At 44.0% G+C, this 15,310-nt stretch overlaps 1 protein-coding gene across 4 annotated transcripts in view; it reads left to right on the plus strand.

Annotated features, from left to right (window-relative positions):
* Nucleotides 1–15,310, plus strand: part of vti1a (vesicle transport through interaction with t-SNAREs 1A) — a 189,911-nt gene that overhangs the window by 4,924 nt on the left and 169,677 nt on the right. For all 4 annotated transcript variants that reach the window (XM_064321173.1, XM_064321171.1, XM_064321172.1 and 1 more), the window contains exons 2-3: nucleotides 5,512–5,570; nucleotides 13,670–13,780. In XM_064321173.1, coding sequence (XP_064177243.1) covers nucleotides 5,512–5,570; nucleotides 13,670–13,780 — 170 coding nt within the window. The remainder of the gene's footprint in view (nucleotides 1–5,511; nucleotides 5,571–13,669; nucleotides 13,781–15,310) is intronic.

Genomic DNA, 15,310 nt, shown 5'->3' on the forward strand with positions numbered 1-15,310 from the left:
GCTGTATATGTAACGCTACGGTGCGCCATGGGTCTGGACGGGTTCGTGCTTCTTCTGAGCTATGCGCCCTCATTGAAATGCATTGAGGCTTGAGGACAGTGCCAGTTAGAATTTGAAGCAAGCCCACACAATTCCTTCAGGAATTGTAACCTTTCTAGTTTTATGTTGGCTATCTGAAAGAGGCAACATAATATGACACAGTGAAACAATGCTCACAATAATGGCCTGTCTATTGTGGCGAACTACTTGCCAAAAATTTCACCATTTTTCAGTTCTCAGAAATGGAAAACATTAGGCCTACAAATTGCCAACTTAGTTAATGTTGTATGAAATGTCATCTCTGCATATAGATAATGGAGAAACCAGGATGAGTGCCAGGGGGTTACATGGGGCAAGCTGTGAGTTCAGAGCTAGCTGGGGATGGCTTCTGCTCTGCAAAAAAACCATCAAAGACACGGCATCAGTGAGGGGTCAACCCAGCTGAGCTTAATCTGCATTTACGACCGTAACTGAAAGCATCTATAAATGTGTTGAGAAATGCAAAATCAACAAATAAATAAATAAAGGCTTGTTTTATTGCGTGTAAGAAAATACTGAGTTGCTTTTGTTTCATTATGCCACTTGTTCGGAACTAGCAGATTTCAGCCAGACCCAACAGGCAGTTATAAGGTGGGACATCTAAATTTGGTTCATCACTCCTAAAGGTAAAGCATAGGCTGTTACTAAAAAAGAGAGTGTTGCTTATCTTATATTTAACATTCAGTTCCTTTCAGGTCTTTAAGGTGCATTCCATACCTTTCTGTTTTGAGGGCTTGGTTATACAATGACCAACACATTTAGCAGAACTACTGTATGCTGTGTTTCGCTCATGAATCAAAATGTCATGATTTTCCACATTATGTGACAAAAAGGTAGTTTTCATCTGGAAAATTTCTTTAAAATAACAGACTTTCTCAGTCATTGTTATTACATAGTAAATTACTTATCCAGGACGATGTACAGAAGTTGAGAGCATCAGTGTAACTGTCCGGCATACACAAAAGCGATAACAACATGAGGGCCCATTAATGATCAAATATTTAGTCGCTGTATTCCTAAAATATAGTATCTTTAAAGACACAGAAGGCTGTGCCTCTCTAACTGGCCTAATGAAACTAATCCGTCGCTCCTGAGTTGATGGTTGAACAGTCTCAGGTGAGCACGCCTGAGGCTGCTGTAGGCCTCCTCGGCTGTGAGAACCAACCGGAAAGTGGCCAAAGACGAGCAGCGGCGCTTTCTGCTTCTCCTTCCACCCCTGCCAGCGCCACCGTCAGTCTGAGGGGAAACGGAGTCCCTCCAGCACCCCCTAGTGTACAGAGTGCATATTGCATCAAAATATGCATTAAAGCAAGATTAAGAATGAACAGTTAACTTTACCGTAAAAGGCGTTTCTTAAGGAAGATAGAAATTTCCATTCCACCTGCCTTAAAAGTTCTGAGGTTTGCTTTATATTATATTAGATTGGATGCTTACATGTGATTTTTCTCCACTGAAGGTGTATTTAAAAAATCATAGGGTGTCCCTTAGACAAGACTGGATTATAATTTTGGTATTTTGAGTTTTGCTCGATGATTTTAATTTACAAATTATGCCAAAGTAGTCATTTGAAAAACTATAATGGACTATAATGGACTATAAACTATAAAGTTCACTCTTGTTCGTGTAAATGGTCATGGAACTTGTAGGGAAAAATACTTGGAAGAGAACCTGAATTCTAATCTTGAAGAGCTTCTAAATTTCACTGGTTGTCTAGCCTGTAGGTGAAGGTCTATCTGTGTTTTGGCTTCCTTTCACTGTAAATACTGATGCACGGGTTGTTGTCACCAAGGATTCCAGATGCAGTGTACTGCAGCGGTACTGTGGTATAATGGGTAAGGAACTGGGTTTGTAACCCAAAGGTTTGATTCCCAGGAAGGACACTGCCGTCATACCCTTGAACAAAGTGCTTAACTTGAATTGTTTCATTATATATCCAGCTGTATTGGGGTGGCATGCCCCTGGATGGCATGCCCCATGCCCAAAATAAGACCATTTTTTTAATGTGACGCTTTTATGTGACACAAACTTTGAATGACCACATTCTCTTCAGATGGTTAGAAACACAGAACCAAGTTACATTAAATAATTTAGGAAACATTGGGTGGAATTGCTTTGGAATAGAGCTTCTTTAATTTGTGTGAGCTATTTTTAATGGTAGGCCTAGATTTTGCAAGTTTTAGTTGATGACTTACAGACAGTGTTTTGTATACGTCACTGCATTTTTGTATGTTGAAAATATGTTTTTGCTGAGATGCATGTAGCTATAATATGTACAAATGTTAGTTGCTGTGGATCAGATTGCTGCTGAATGGCAGTAAAGTAAAGCACTTTGCAGGCAGAAACAGAAGAGATTGTAGATCAGGGATGGGCAGTTCCATTACTGCACGGCTGGTGTGTATGCAGGTTTTCTCTGTCCCCAATACACTGGGCAAATTAGCTAATTATCTGAATGCACATATACAGGTTTAATTGTAAATTAGACCTCTGTAAGATATTTCATGTTGGGACACATGACCATCTTCAGCTGTCATTCATGAACCCATCAATAAATGTAGCTAAGATATGTATTTATGCAGTATGTTTTCCATTGATGTGTGGAAGGAAAATAACTTTATACCTACCGTACTATATGGCGGTGGATCATCTATGCTTTGGGGCTGTTTCACAGCCAGTGGTCCTTAGGATCTTGTTAAGATCAATGGGAATGCCTTATACATAATATTCCAAAAATCTTGGTACCTCTGCCAGGAGGTTTCGATCAAGCCGTAGGTGGACCTTTCCGCAAGACAATGCAAGCAAGCAAAACCCAAATTATTCCCCCAAATATTACAGGGATGGAGAAGCAGTGTTTTGCAATGGCCATCGCAGTTTCAGGACTTCTATGGTGTCAATTGAAGAGGACAGTCCTTCAGTGCAAACCTAAGGATATAAGGATCTTGAAAGGTTTGCCATGGAAGAATGGCTGAAGGTCCTTTCAGATGTGTTCGCCAACCTTTTCAAATATTATAGGAAAAGAGTCAGTGCCGTTATACTTGGCAGGGGTGGGTGCACCAAGAACTGATTTTAGGGATTGCAATAATTGTGAAGCACATTTTAAAAATGAATTTATAATTCAAAAAATTTGGTTGTTGAGTCATTAACAATGTACAATATTCTCCACATGTGGGGAAAATTACAATTAATCTCAGTAATGGTGTTATTTGTGCATGTACAGTGTTTTTGTCCTTATCTAGGGTGGCAGTAATTTTGGAGTGCGCTTCAATGTATAATATTGTGAAATACAGTGGTGGATTTGTGATGTTATGGAATGTGCTGGGGGTCTTGTTAATGTCAGTGAAATCGTGAAATTAATTTTACGATGTATTCCCCATCGTATCCCCATTTTACGATGTATTCCCCAGGGAAGCTCAAATCTGGCTGTGTCTTAAATTAGGAACATAAGAACATAAGAAAACGTGAGATCAGGCCATTCGGCCCCACTTGCCTTGTTTTTTTTTTCTTCTTTTGAATAAATGTTACATTGATTGCAGATGTGGGTTAAATGTAGATAAATTCTGGTTCATCTAAACCTTGTTCAACTATCCAAAATGGCCCCACAGTCAGTCACTCTCAATTCCCAGTACTTAATACTATAATACTTGTTTCTCATTAAAATGTATATCAAGCTAAAAGTAAACACCTGTTAGGTCTTTTCGGAAATGAATGTGAGTGAATTGTTGCTGGCATTGAAAAAGCATAACAATGTAACATCACAGTACACAGCCTCATGTAATCAAGGAACATCTCTGTTGGTGAAAAGACACTCTTCTTTCTTCACTGCATTCACCAGGTCCTCCACCAGCAATGAAATGAATTGAAACAGACAAAAGAAAGTGAAGCCTATCTGAATAAAACAAAGATCCACAATACCCATTAATTGTGCCTCCCCCGTCCATGCTTCCACTAGAATACCTGGCCCTTCAAATTCAGTTCTGTCCTTAAAGAAATTGCATTTTCCTAAAGGGCCTGAAAAAGGTGATTTGTATGCGGTCCGCAATTGCATAAGACACCAATAGAGTTGACAAAGGGCTTTTGTTATAGTGTTGTTCTATTTCACATATGCTCTGCTACTGATAATAAAGAATGCGGTGCAAGAGATTAAATGACCTTGACGATTTTTTGCCAAAACACTCAACATTCTCTAAATCCAGTATGCTGTTTTTTTCTCTCTATGGTTAAAAACCTGTACGATGGAGGGGGAAAATAATGCAAGGTCTCATTCCATTATACATGAATATTGCTTTGGAAGCAGATTTACAAAACCTAGAAGGCTGTCAGTCACAGGCGATTAAAAATTGAGCAAAGATGTAAAGATGTGCTCGCCAAGCGGCACTGTTGCCTTGGCTCTCTGTTTACAAAACTATATGATTGCAAATGCTGTGTATACCATGAATGTTGACATACATTTTTTAAATGCTCGTAGCCTGAATTGGAGTCAGAGTGCAGAACTTTGTTTTGTTCTTTGCAAAGCGCCTCTGGCTGTTTATTGTGTAGGCAGCGAGACTGTACACAGGTTTTAAAAATGTATCTGATGACCAGGAAAGGCAGCTCACCCGAGGGCAAAAAATGAAGATTTTTGAAATGTGTGGGATCTGATTTTTTCCCCCCTATTTCTGAATTCAGATTATCTGTGTAGTGGTTTTTTTTTTTTTTTAAACCCAGTGGTTTAAGTGCGCGAAGTAGGCGTATTGAATTATGTTTGCTGTCTACAATTTCTTTTTTGAAAATTATTCCGCTTTCTGTGTTCTGAATCTAATTTTAGGGTGTTAAGCTTGCGTTTCACCTGCGATCAAGCATATTCCAGAATGTTCCACAGGAGGCCACACTGACGTCCTGCTGAACAGATCACTCGTATTTTACTGCCAAAAGGGTGCTGTAGTTCTATGTTTTGGTATAGTCAATTGAGTTGAGGCATCTCTGGCTTGTGAACAGTCAGATATTCTCAGAGCTATCCACTCATCAAGTTTAAAGGGCTTAGACTGAGGAAACCTCATATACAGCTTGCGTAAACTGGTGCCCGGGCCTTATTCAGAACCTGCCTTTTTCTGCGCAATAAGGTGGTCCAGTGCACCACCAGGTCAGGCCATGTTGAAATAGCAACCTTACAGAGAGAGAAAATGGAGGGGATTGGTGAATCAGGAGAACACACCGCTAAACCGGATGTTCCCCATCTCTTTGAGCCGCCGTTAACATCTCACTCTGCCAGGCTTGTAACGATGATAGTTGTGTCAGCGGAAGGGGACGTCAGAGACGGATTTAAACACAGCGAGAAGGTTTGAATATATCTTCAGACACTTACTCGTTTTGTTGGGGAGTTGGTTTTTTGTCATAAAGGAGTGCACTTTCATCAACTGATCAATGCTGTTTTGTTGTTCTTCTTCTTCTTTTTTCCAGAGGAGAAGACGCAGCTGGTTTTAAATGTTGACAAACAGCTTGAAGAAGTCAGAGAGCTGGTACGTCTTTGATCAGTCATTTTCACTCTCCTGTTTCTAAATAATGAATATGGCAAATTTCTTAGGTAAACACTGCTCATAATCTTTGTAATGACACGGAATGGACTAAATATGTCTAACTACTGCTCTGACTAGCTTCTGTATCATTTTAACAGCTTCTTTTTCGCTTTTAAGTGACATAATGTGACACATTTCCGGATGCTATCCCTGCAAGGAGGCATCTCTTTCTTGAAGGAAAACAAAACGCAAAAAAGGACTAACGAATACAAAGACAGAAATAGCAAATCCGCTGACATTCCTATTTATGCGCTTGGGTTGTGGTACAGGTGATTGTTGTTCCACAAAAATGAAATTAAAAATGTCTTTTTATTTCTTTATTTATTTTTTTTACTTTCCTCTGACTAAGAAACTAATCTTGGTTGGACAGCAATCCTGGCTCCTGCTGTCACACCAACTATACAGACCTATTCAACGTCCTTGTTAAATCCTTTCATTATTGGATTTTACAATAGGGATAGTGAATGACAAGACAAACAATGGTGTATGCACATCTTGTTCATCCCGGGCCATATATCTCCCATTTACACCACCCCCACCTCTCCTGCCCATATACGATACTGTGAAAAAGTATTTGCCCTGATTTTCCTGATTTCCTCTGTTATTATGTATTTGTTTCACTGAATGGTTTCAGTTCTTTAGACAAATGTAGTATTCGACATGGAAACTGAGTATCTACTTAAAATTATTATTTAATTTATTTAATTAAAAAAAAACAAACACCCATATCACCCATGTGAATAAGTAATTGTCCCCTTAGTTGCTCAATCAACCAATGAACCAAATTTAATTGATAATTACATTCAGCTGATTGAACACAGCCAAGGTTGATTTCCGCCAGCCCTGTTGAATCTAAAGCTCACTCGTATTGAACCTTAGAGTGAAGTAGTCACCACTAGGTTTTTATGAGCACATTATGCCACAATCAAAGGAAATTCTAGAATAGATGAGAAAGAAAGTTATGAAATATATCTGTCTGGAAAGGGTTACAAAGCCATTTCTAAGGCTCTGGGACTCCACTGAACCACAGTCAGAGCCATTATTTCTAGCAGTTGAAAGAGTGAATCTTCCCAGGAGTGGCCGGCTTGCCAGATTTTCTCCAAGACTGTAGCAACAACTCATCCAGGAAGCCAGAAGAACAACCTAAAAACTGTAGGCCTTTCTAGCCTCAGCTACGGTCAGTGACGCAATAAGAAAGAGGCTGGGGAAAAAATGAATTCATGGAAAAGTAGCAAGGTCGAAAACCATTGCTAACCAAGAGAAACATCAATGCTCTTCAGACATTTGAAAAAGCACTTGTATGATCCCCAAACCTTTTGGGGTAATGTTCTATGGACAGATGAGATAAAAAGGGGAATTTCTTGGATGACACAGGTCTGGTGTAAAGCAAATACAGCATTTCACAGTAAGAACCAGTACTCCTATGCGGTTGTAGTATGATGGTGTGGGGATGCTTCGCTGCCTCAGGACCTGGATGACTTGCCATTATTGATGGACCTGTGAATTCTGCGCTGGACCAGAAAATTCTTAAGGAGAATGTTCGGTCATCTGTCTGGAAGCTGAAGTTGAAGTGTAATTGGGTTATGCAGCAAGACAGTGATCCAAAAGACAGAAGAAGATTCACATCTGAATATCTGAAAAGAAACAAAATGGAAGTTTTTGAGTTGCCTAGTCAAAGTCCTGACTTGAACCCAATAGAGTTGCTGTGGCAGGACCTGAATCAAGCAGTTCATGCTTGAAAACCTACCAATTTGAATTAAAGCAGTTCTGCAAAGAAGAGTGGGCTACAATTCCTCCCCAGCAATGTGGGAGACTGATATCAAAATATAGGAAATGTTTAGTTGCAGTTATGGCTGCTAAAGGTGGTGTAGTTTGTAAGTTTAAGGGGGAAATTACTTTTTCACATGGGTGATATGTGTGTTTGAGAACATTTTTCAATGAATAAATTAAATAATAATAAAAACAAGACCAGGTTAAAACCTAGTATATGACTGGACCTAACACACGTGATCCGGGCGACCAATGGTGTAACTTCATCACTCACTCAGTCAGTCACAGACATTCATGTTCGTAGGGCTGGCCCCGTTGTTGCGGTCCAGCCAATAAATGAAATAATAAGGAATGAAATAATAATATAAAAATATAATATGTGTTTACTCGGGCTCCCTTTGACTATTACATTATGTCTAATGGACTGAAACCATTCAGTGTGACACATATGCCACGAAAGAGGAAATCAGGAAGGGGGCAAATACTTTTTCATGGCACTGTACCTCTTCAATTTACACCACCCCCACCTCTCCTGTTTATATACCTCTCCCATTTACACCACCCCCACCTATCCTGTCAAAATACCTCTCCCATTTACACCACCCCCACCTCTCCTGTCCAAATACCTCTCCCATTTACACCAGCCCCACCTCTCCTGTCCATATACCTCTCCCATTTACAGCACCCCCACCTCTCCTGTCCATATACCTCTCCCATTTACACCACCCCCACCTCTCCTGTCCAGATACCTCTCCCATTTACACCACCCCCACCTCTCCTGTCCATATCCTCTCCCATTTACAGCACCCCCCACCTCTCCTGTCCATACCTCTCCCATTGTACACCACCCCCACTCTCCTGTCCAATACCTCTCCCATTTACACCACCCCCACCTCTCCTGTCCAAATACCTCTCCCATTTACACCACCCCCACCTCTCCTGTCCATATACCTCTCCCATTTACACCACCCCCACCTCTCCTGTCCATATCCTCTCCCATTTACACCACCCCACCCCTCCTGTCCATATGCCTCTCCCATTTACACCACCCCCACCTCTCCTGTCCAATACCTCTCCCATTTACACCACCCCACCTCTCCTGTCCATATACCTCTCCCATTTACACCACCCCCCACCTCTCCTGTCCATATACCTCTCCCATTTACACCACCCCCACCTCTCCTGTCCAGATACCTCTCCCATTTACACCACCCCCACCTCTCCTGTCCAATACCTCTCCCATTTACACCACCCCCACCTCTCCTGTCCAATACCTCTCCCATTTACACCACCCCCACCTCTCCTGTCCAATACCTCTCCCATTTACACACCCCCACCTCTCCTGTCCAGATACCTCTCCCATTTACAGCACCCCCACCTCTCCTGTCCAGATACCTCTCCCATTTACACCACCCCCACCTCTCCTGTCCAATACCTCTCCCATTTACACAACCCCCACCTCTCCTGTCCAATACCTCTCCATTTACACCACCCCCACCTCTCCTGTCCATATACCTCTCCCATTTACAGCACCCCCACCTCTCCTGTCCATATACCTCTCCCATTTACACCACCCCCACCTCTCCTGTCCAGATACCTCTCCCATTTACACCACCCCCACCTCTCCTGTCCATATACCTCTCCCATTTACACCACCCCCACCTCTCCTGTCCATATACCTCTCCCATTTACACCACCCCCACCTCTCCTGTCCATATACCTCTCCCATTTACACCACCCCCACCTCTCCTGTCCATATACCTCTCCCATTTACACCACCCCCACCTCTCCTGTCCAAATACCTCTCCCATTTACAGCACCCCCACCTCTCCTGTCCAAATACCTCTCCCATTTACACCACCCCCACCTCTCCTGTCCAGATACCTCTCCCATTTACACAACCCCACCTCTCCTGTCCAATACCTCTCCCATTACACCACCCCACCTCTCCTGTCCAATACCTCTCCCATTTACACCACCCCCACCTCTCCTGTCCAATACCTCTCCCATTACACACCCCCACCTCTCCTGTCCAATACCTCTCCATTTACACCACCCCCACCTCTCCTGTCCATATACCTCTCCATTTACACACCCCCACCTCTCCTGTCCAGATACCTCTCCCATTTACACCACCCCCACCTCTCCTGTCCATATACCTCTCCCATTTACACCAGCCCCACCTCTCCTGTCCATATACCTCTCCCATTTACACCACCCCCACCTCTCCTGTCCATATACCTCTCCCATTTACACCACCCCCACCTCTCCTGTCCATATACCTCTCCCATTTACACCGCCCCACCTCTCCTGTCCATATACCTCTCCCATTTACACCACCCCCACCTCTCCTGTCCATATCCTCTCCATTTACACCACCCCCACCTCTCCTGTTCCATATGCCTCTCCATTTACACCAGCCCCCACCTCTCCTGTCCATATACCTCTCCATTTACACCACCCCCACCCTCTCCTTGTCCAAATACCTCTCCCATTTACACCACCCCCACCTCTCCTGTCCAATACCTCTCCCATTTACACCACCCCCACCTCTCCTGTCCATATACCTCTCCCATTTACACCACCCCCACCTCTCCTGTCCATATACCTCTCCCCATTTACACCACCACCCCACCTCTCCTGTCCATATACCTCTCCCATTTACACCACCCCCACCTCTCCTGTCAAATACCTCTCCCATTTACACCACCCCCACCTCTCCTGTCCAATACCTCTCCCATTTACACCACCACCCCACCTCTCCTGTCCAATACCTCTCCCATTTACACCACCCCCACCTCTCCTGTCCATATGCCTCTCCCATTTACAGCACCCCCACCTCTCCTGTCCAAATACCTCTCCCATTTACACCACCCCCACCTCTCCTGTCCATATACCTCTCCCATTTACACCACCCCCACCTCTCCTGTCCATATACCTCTCCCATTTACACCACCCCCACCTCTCCTGTCCAAATACCTCTCCCATTTACACCACCCCACCTCTCCTGTCCATATGCCTCTCCCATTTACACCACCCCCACCTCTCCTGTCCAATACCTCTCCCATTTACCACCCCCCACCTCTCCTGTCCATATACCTCTCCCATTTACAGCACCCCCACCTCTCCTGTCCATATACCTCTCCCATTTACACCACCCCCACCTCTCCTGTCCAATACCTCTCCCATTTACACCACCCCCACCTCTCCTGTCCATATGCCTCTCCCATTTACACAACCCCCACCTCTCCTGTCCAATATCTCTCCCATGTACACCCCCCCCTCTCCTGTCCAGATACTCTCCCATTTACACCACCCCCACCTCTCCTGTCCAGATACCTCTCCCATTTACACCACCCCCACCTCTCCTGTCCATATACCTCTCCCATTTACACACCCCCACCTCTCCTGTCCATATGCCTCTCCCATTTACACCACCCCCACCTCTCCTGTCCAGATACCTCTCCCATTTACAGCACCCCTCCTGTCCATATGCCTCTCCCATTTACACCACCCCCACCTCTCCTCCCACACAAATACCTCTCACATGTACACCCCCCTGACCTCTCTTCCTGCCCATATAACTCTGCCATTCACACCACCCCCATACCTTTCTCTATCCATGCACCTTTCACATGTGCACCAGCCCTACCTCTTCCTCCGCCCATATATCTCTCTCATTCACACTAGCTCTTGCCCTAGCCCTCCACAGTCATTCCCTCCTCATCATCAGTCAAACAAAACGGCGTAAAATCAAGTACGACAACACGACCCAAACCAGGCTACTCATAAACGCAACGACAAAAGAAATGGAGTGTGACCATAGAAAAAACCCTCCGTGGAAATTACCGAGACGTTCTGTCCCAGCGACCGATTGCCGCGCACCCTAATGGCCTCCTCCAGCGCCGATCGAGTCGAGCAGTGAGCGCACAGTCAAGTGGAAGAGTGCAAAGGAGTAAGTGACAAAAGCCTCTTCCAACCTCCCATCCAGCCCCATTCAGGCTGAGAGCACAAACAAATTAATAGTGGGATGCCATTGGCAAGACTGGAAACAAAGGGCTGGAAAAACAGAATGGTATCTGGAGTGGAGCCTCTGAGTGTGTATTATATATATATATATATATATATATATATATATATATATATGTATATATATATATATATATATATATATATACGTATATGGTATATATATGTATATATATATATATATATATGGTGTGCTCCATAATTCTTGGGACACAATGTTTTTTTTTTTCTTCTTGATTTGGCTCTGCCATCCACAGTATTTTTTTTGTCATCAAACTATTTACTTGTGGTTAAAGTGCACATTTTCAGCTTTAAGGGTATTTTTTATTCACTTTCAGTTTCTCCATTTCTGGGCACCTGATACCCATAGACATCACCAGGTACTAGGTATCTTCTCTGGTGATGCTCTGCCAGGCCTGTACTGCAGCCATCTTCAGCTCCTGCTTGTGTTAGGGCTAGTTGCGTATTGGATTTAGCTTGAGTGAATGACCTGGCCAGTCAATAATAACAAAGTTTTTGGCTTTGTTGCTTTAGCAGTGTATTGGGATCAGTGTCTTGCTGTAGGGTGCACTGTCCAATGAGTTTGGAGGCATTTGTTTGAACTCCAGCAAAAAAAATATGCTTCCGTACTCTTCAGAATTAATTCTGTTGCTGCTATCATCTGTTCTCTCTTCAAGAGAAGACTAGTGAGATTGTACCTATGGCAGCCATACATGCCCAAACCATAATGCATTCTCACTGAATCAGGCGAGGACGACTGTTGATGTGCCAAGATCCCCAAGCTGTCTGTTTAATGGGTGGTGCTATTCAAATAGTGTTGGCAGGTTTTGTCGGATAAATGCCTCTATGGGATCAATACAAACAAGTGACCTACTGTAGCCTTCCATGGAACACTGCCGGCGCCTGAGTGGGTAGATGCTGGGCGGTCCTTGAGTTTTGGATCCCCGTTTTCAAAATGTAACAATATGGTGGAGTGTTGATAAAACTTTCTCTTTTTCCACCTGAACTGTCCACTAAACTATATTTCTGAAAAAAACTGAGATAAAAATAGGCAATGAAGTTGCTGAATCTTGGTTCATATTTGATCTGCAACACCTAGCTTAAGAATTAGGTTTGAGTTTTGTGAGCCAGACCGTGCTACGTTGGATGCCTTCGTTTGCATAGAACAAGGATGGAGTACATTCTATGCAAATACAGAACTTGGCGACAGCACCACACCGGACTGTTTCCATCATGCACCACGGTTTGTCCCCAGAAAATGAATATGACGGGTCAAGAGCCAGATTCGACGAGAACGCCGCATAACACGCCCCCCACCATGTTTCACGGATGAGTGGGGGTGCTTTGGATCTTGGGAAGTTCATTTTGGCCTCTACACTTTGCTCTTGGTATCATTCTGATACAAGTGAGTGTTGGTCTTGTCCACAAGACTTCTTTCCAGAAGTCTTTTAGGTGCTTCTCAGCGAACTGCATGGTTTTTCTTGGCTTAGGTGGTGACTTAGTGTAACGAAGACTGCAGTCAATCCAGCTTTACTGCCACCGTGAACTCAACGCCTCATCTCCTTATATTTTCCTACATTAAGAAAGTAAAGTGCTGGTCTTCAAGAGACCGCCGCAATGCATTGCGATGTAGGCTAGGCTATGAAAAATGAAACTTAAAATTAAAAAACAAAAATAAAAAAAACTTGCACAATTTAAATAATTGTTGAAGGGTTACCTATAGTAAGTGCCAGAATTGGGGGGGAAATATAACATATACTGAAGGTTTTGCACATTGTAAGGTCATTCTACATGAATAGTGGTATTTGTAATTGTAATATGTCTTGAAATGCATTTCAGTTTTGTCGCTCAAAACTTAAGACAAGATAAGATAAGGGTAAGATATGAATTATTGTGAAACTAATGAATTATACTGAAACTGCAGTGGTTTTGCGTGACTACGGGCCCCCTGCCTCATTAAGAGGGCGATGGGAATGGTTTGGGCACGCACCGTGCGCCATCTTATTTTCCCCCTCGCGGACGCCGGCTCGGAATTATACGCCCCGGTGGCTGTGTCGATCGCCACGGCTGCCGAAGGGGGCCGGGCCCTCTGACATCCTGGCTGAGGAGCATAGGAAACGGCAACTGTGCCGGCCCACCTGCGGGGGAGCGTTTTCAGCTGCGCGCGCCCACTGGCATTGCTGCATGTGCGCGCTGGATTAAAGAGTCCCCCTCCCCCTCTCTGCTGTTTGCCCATGATACAGCTGGAGCAGATGGACCTGGAGGTGCGCGAGATTCCCGTGCAGAGCAGAGGGATGTACAGCAACAGACTGAAGAGCTACAAGCAGGAGGTGGAGAAACTGGAGAAAGACTTTGTGAGTCCTTGAGTCCTCGCCTTGCCTTGCATCGTGCTTCAGCCCTCCAACTTTTGGGTTTCCGCCCCGAGATACAGTGCTGTTTGCGCGTATGTGTGCGTGCGCGCGTGTGTGTGTGTGTGTGTGTGTGTCTCTGTGTGCGTGTGTGTGTGTGAGAGCATGTGTGTGCACGTGTGCTTGTGCATGTGTGTGTGCATGCATGCGTGTGTGTGCGTGCGTGTGGGTGTGTGCATGCGTGTGTGCGTTTGTGTGTGTGTTTGTATGTGTGAGTCGATGTGCGTGCGTGTGTGTGTGTGTGTATGTATGCGCGTGAGTGCGTGTGTGTGCGTGAGTGCGTGTGCGTGAGTGCGTGAGTGCGTGTGTGTGAGTGCGTGTGCGTGCGTGTGTGTCCGTGTGTGAGTGCGTGTGCGTGAGTGCACGCACATGCTTGTTTCTGTGTGTTTGCGTGCATCTGGCTGTGCAGGTACAAACAAACAAACCCTCAAACCGCACGAGTGCATGTACTGGTGAGCATTTTAAATTCATCCTAGTGACCCTCAATGCTGAAAGCTCCCCCCCCCCACACCTCTACCCCTCCTGTGGCCATCTACAGCAGATAAATCACAGCCCCATTTAAAAAACCAGGCATGGCCCACAGAGATGCTCTTCATGTTACCACTAGATGTCCTTGTTTAGTTATTTATTAGCCTCGCTTCTTTTGAGAAAGTGTCCTGTCTGCCCAAAGCCATGGTACTCGTTCATCAAACTTTAATATTGGTTTGGGCCTCCTTATCCTCCTTTTACCTGTTTCACATTGGACCTCTTACTTTTTCGGTGTCTTTGGATTCGGTTAATGTTCAGCTTCGAAGTGTGATGAACTATTAGTCTGTTTTCTGCTACACATACACATACGCACACACACACACACACACGCATACACACACACATGCATACACACGCCCATGCACACACACACACACACGCATACATGCACACATGCACACACACACACCCACACACACACTTATTTCTACACACATGAAGGGCTTAGTGAGATCCTTGAAAGGGCATACAGCTCAAAAGGATTTTGTTGTGGTTGTTTAAAGAGTTAATTTAAATTTCTAACTTCTTTCACGGTTTATATTTTTCTTTAAATTGAAAAATATTTAAAGCATGATTCTCCTTGACATTGTGGTAATTTTTTTATTTGAGCTTGTGCTCTCACCCCCACACACATGCACACAACTCTCTGAAAAATTCATAATGTGCATGAATTATGCAAAGTTATCCTCCTGTGTAACAGTAGATACTGTAACTTATTTTATTTTAATGGGGGGGGTGGGGGGGGGCATTTTCTTATATGTCCTGTAACATCTGGAATGTTTTTGTACAACTGCTAGGAAGTGCCTCTTCCTGGCAGGATCAGCTGTCTTGAGTTTAATTTGAAACTAATGAAGAATTCAGTCTGGCGATATGCGATTGATACATTACATCAGTTAAACTTATCACTGTGCTGACATCGACACAGATTTGTAGCATTAACAAAGCGAA

Source organism: Anguilla rostrata, chromosome 2, assembly GCF_018555375.3.
Source record: "Anguilla rostrata isolate EN2019 chromosome 2, ASM1855537v3, whole genome shotgun sequence".
NCBI lineage: Eukaryota > Metazoa > Chordata > Actinopteri > Anguilliformes > Anguillidae > Anguilla > Anguilla rostrata.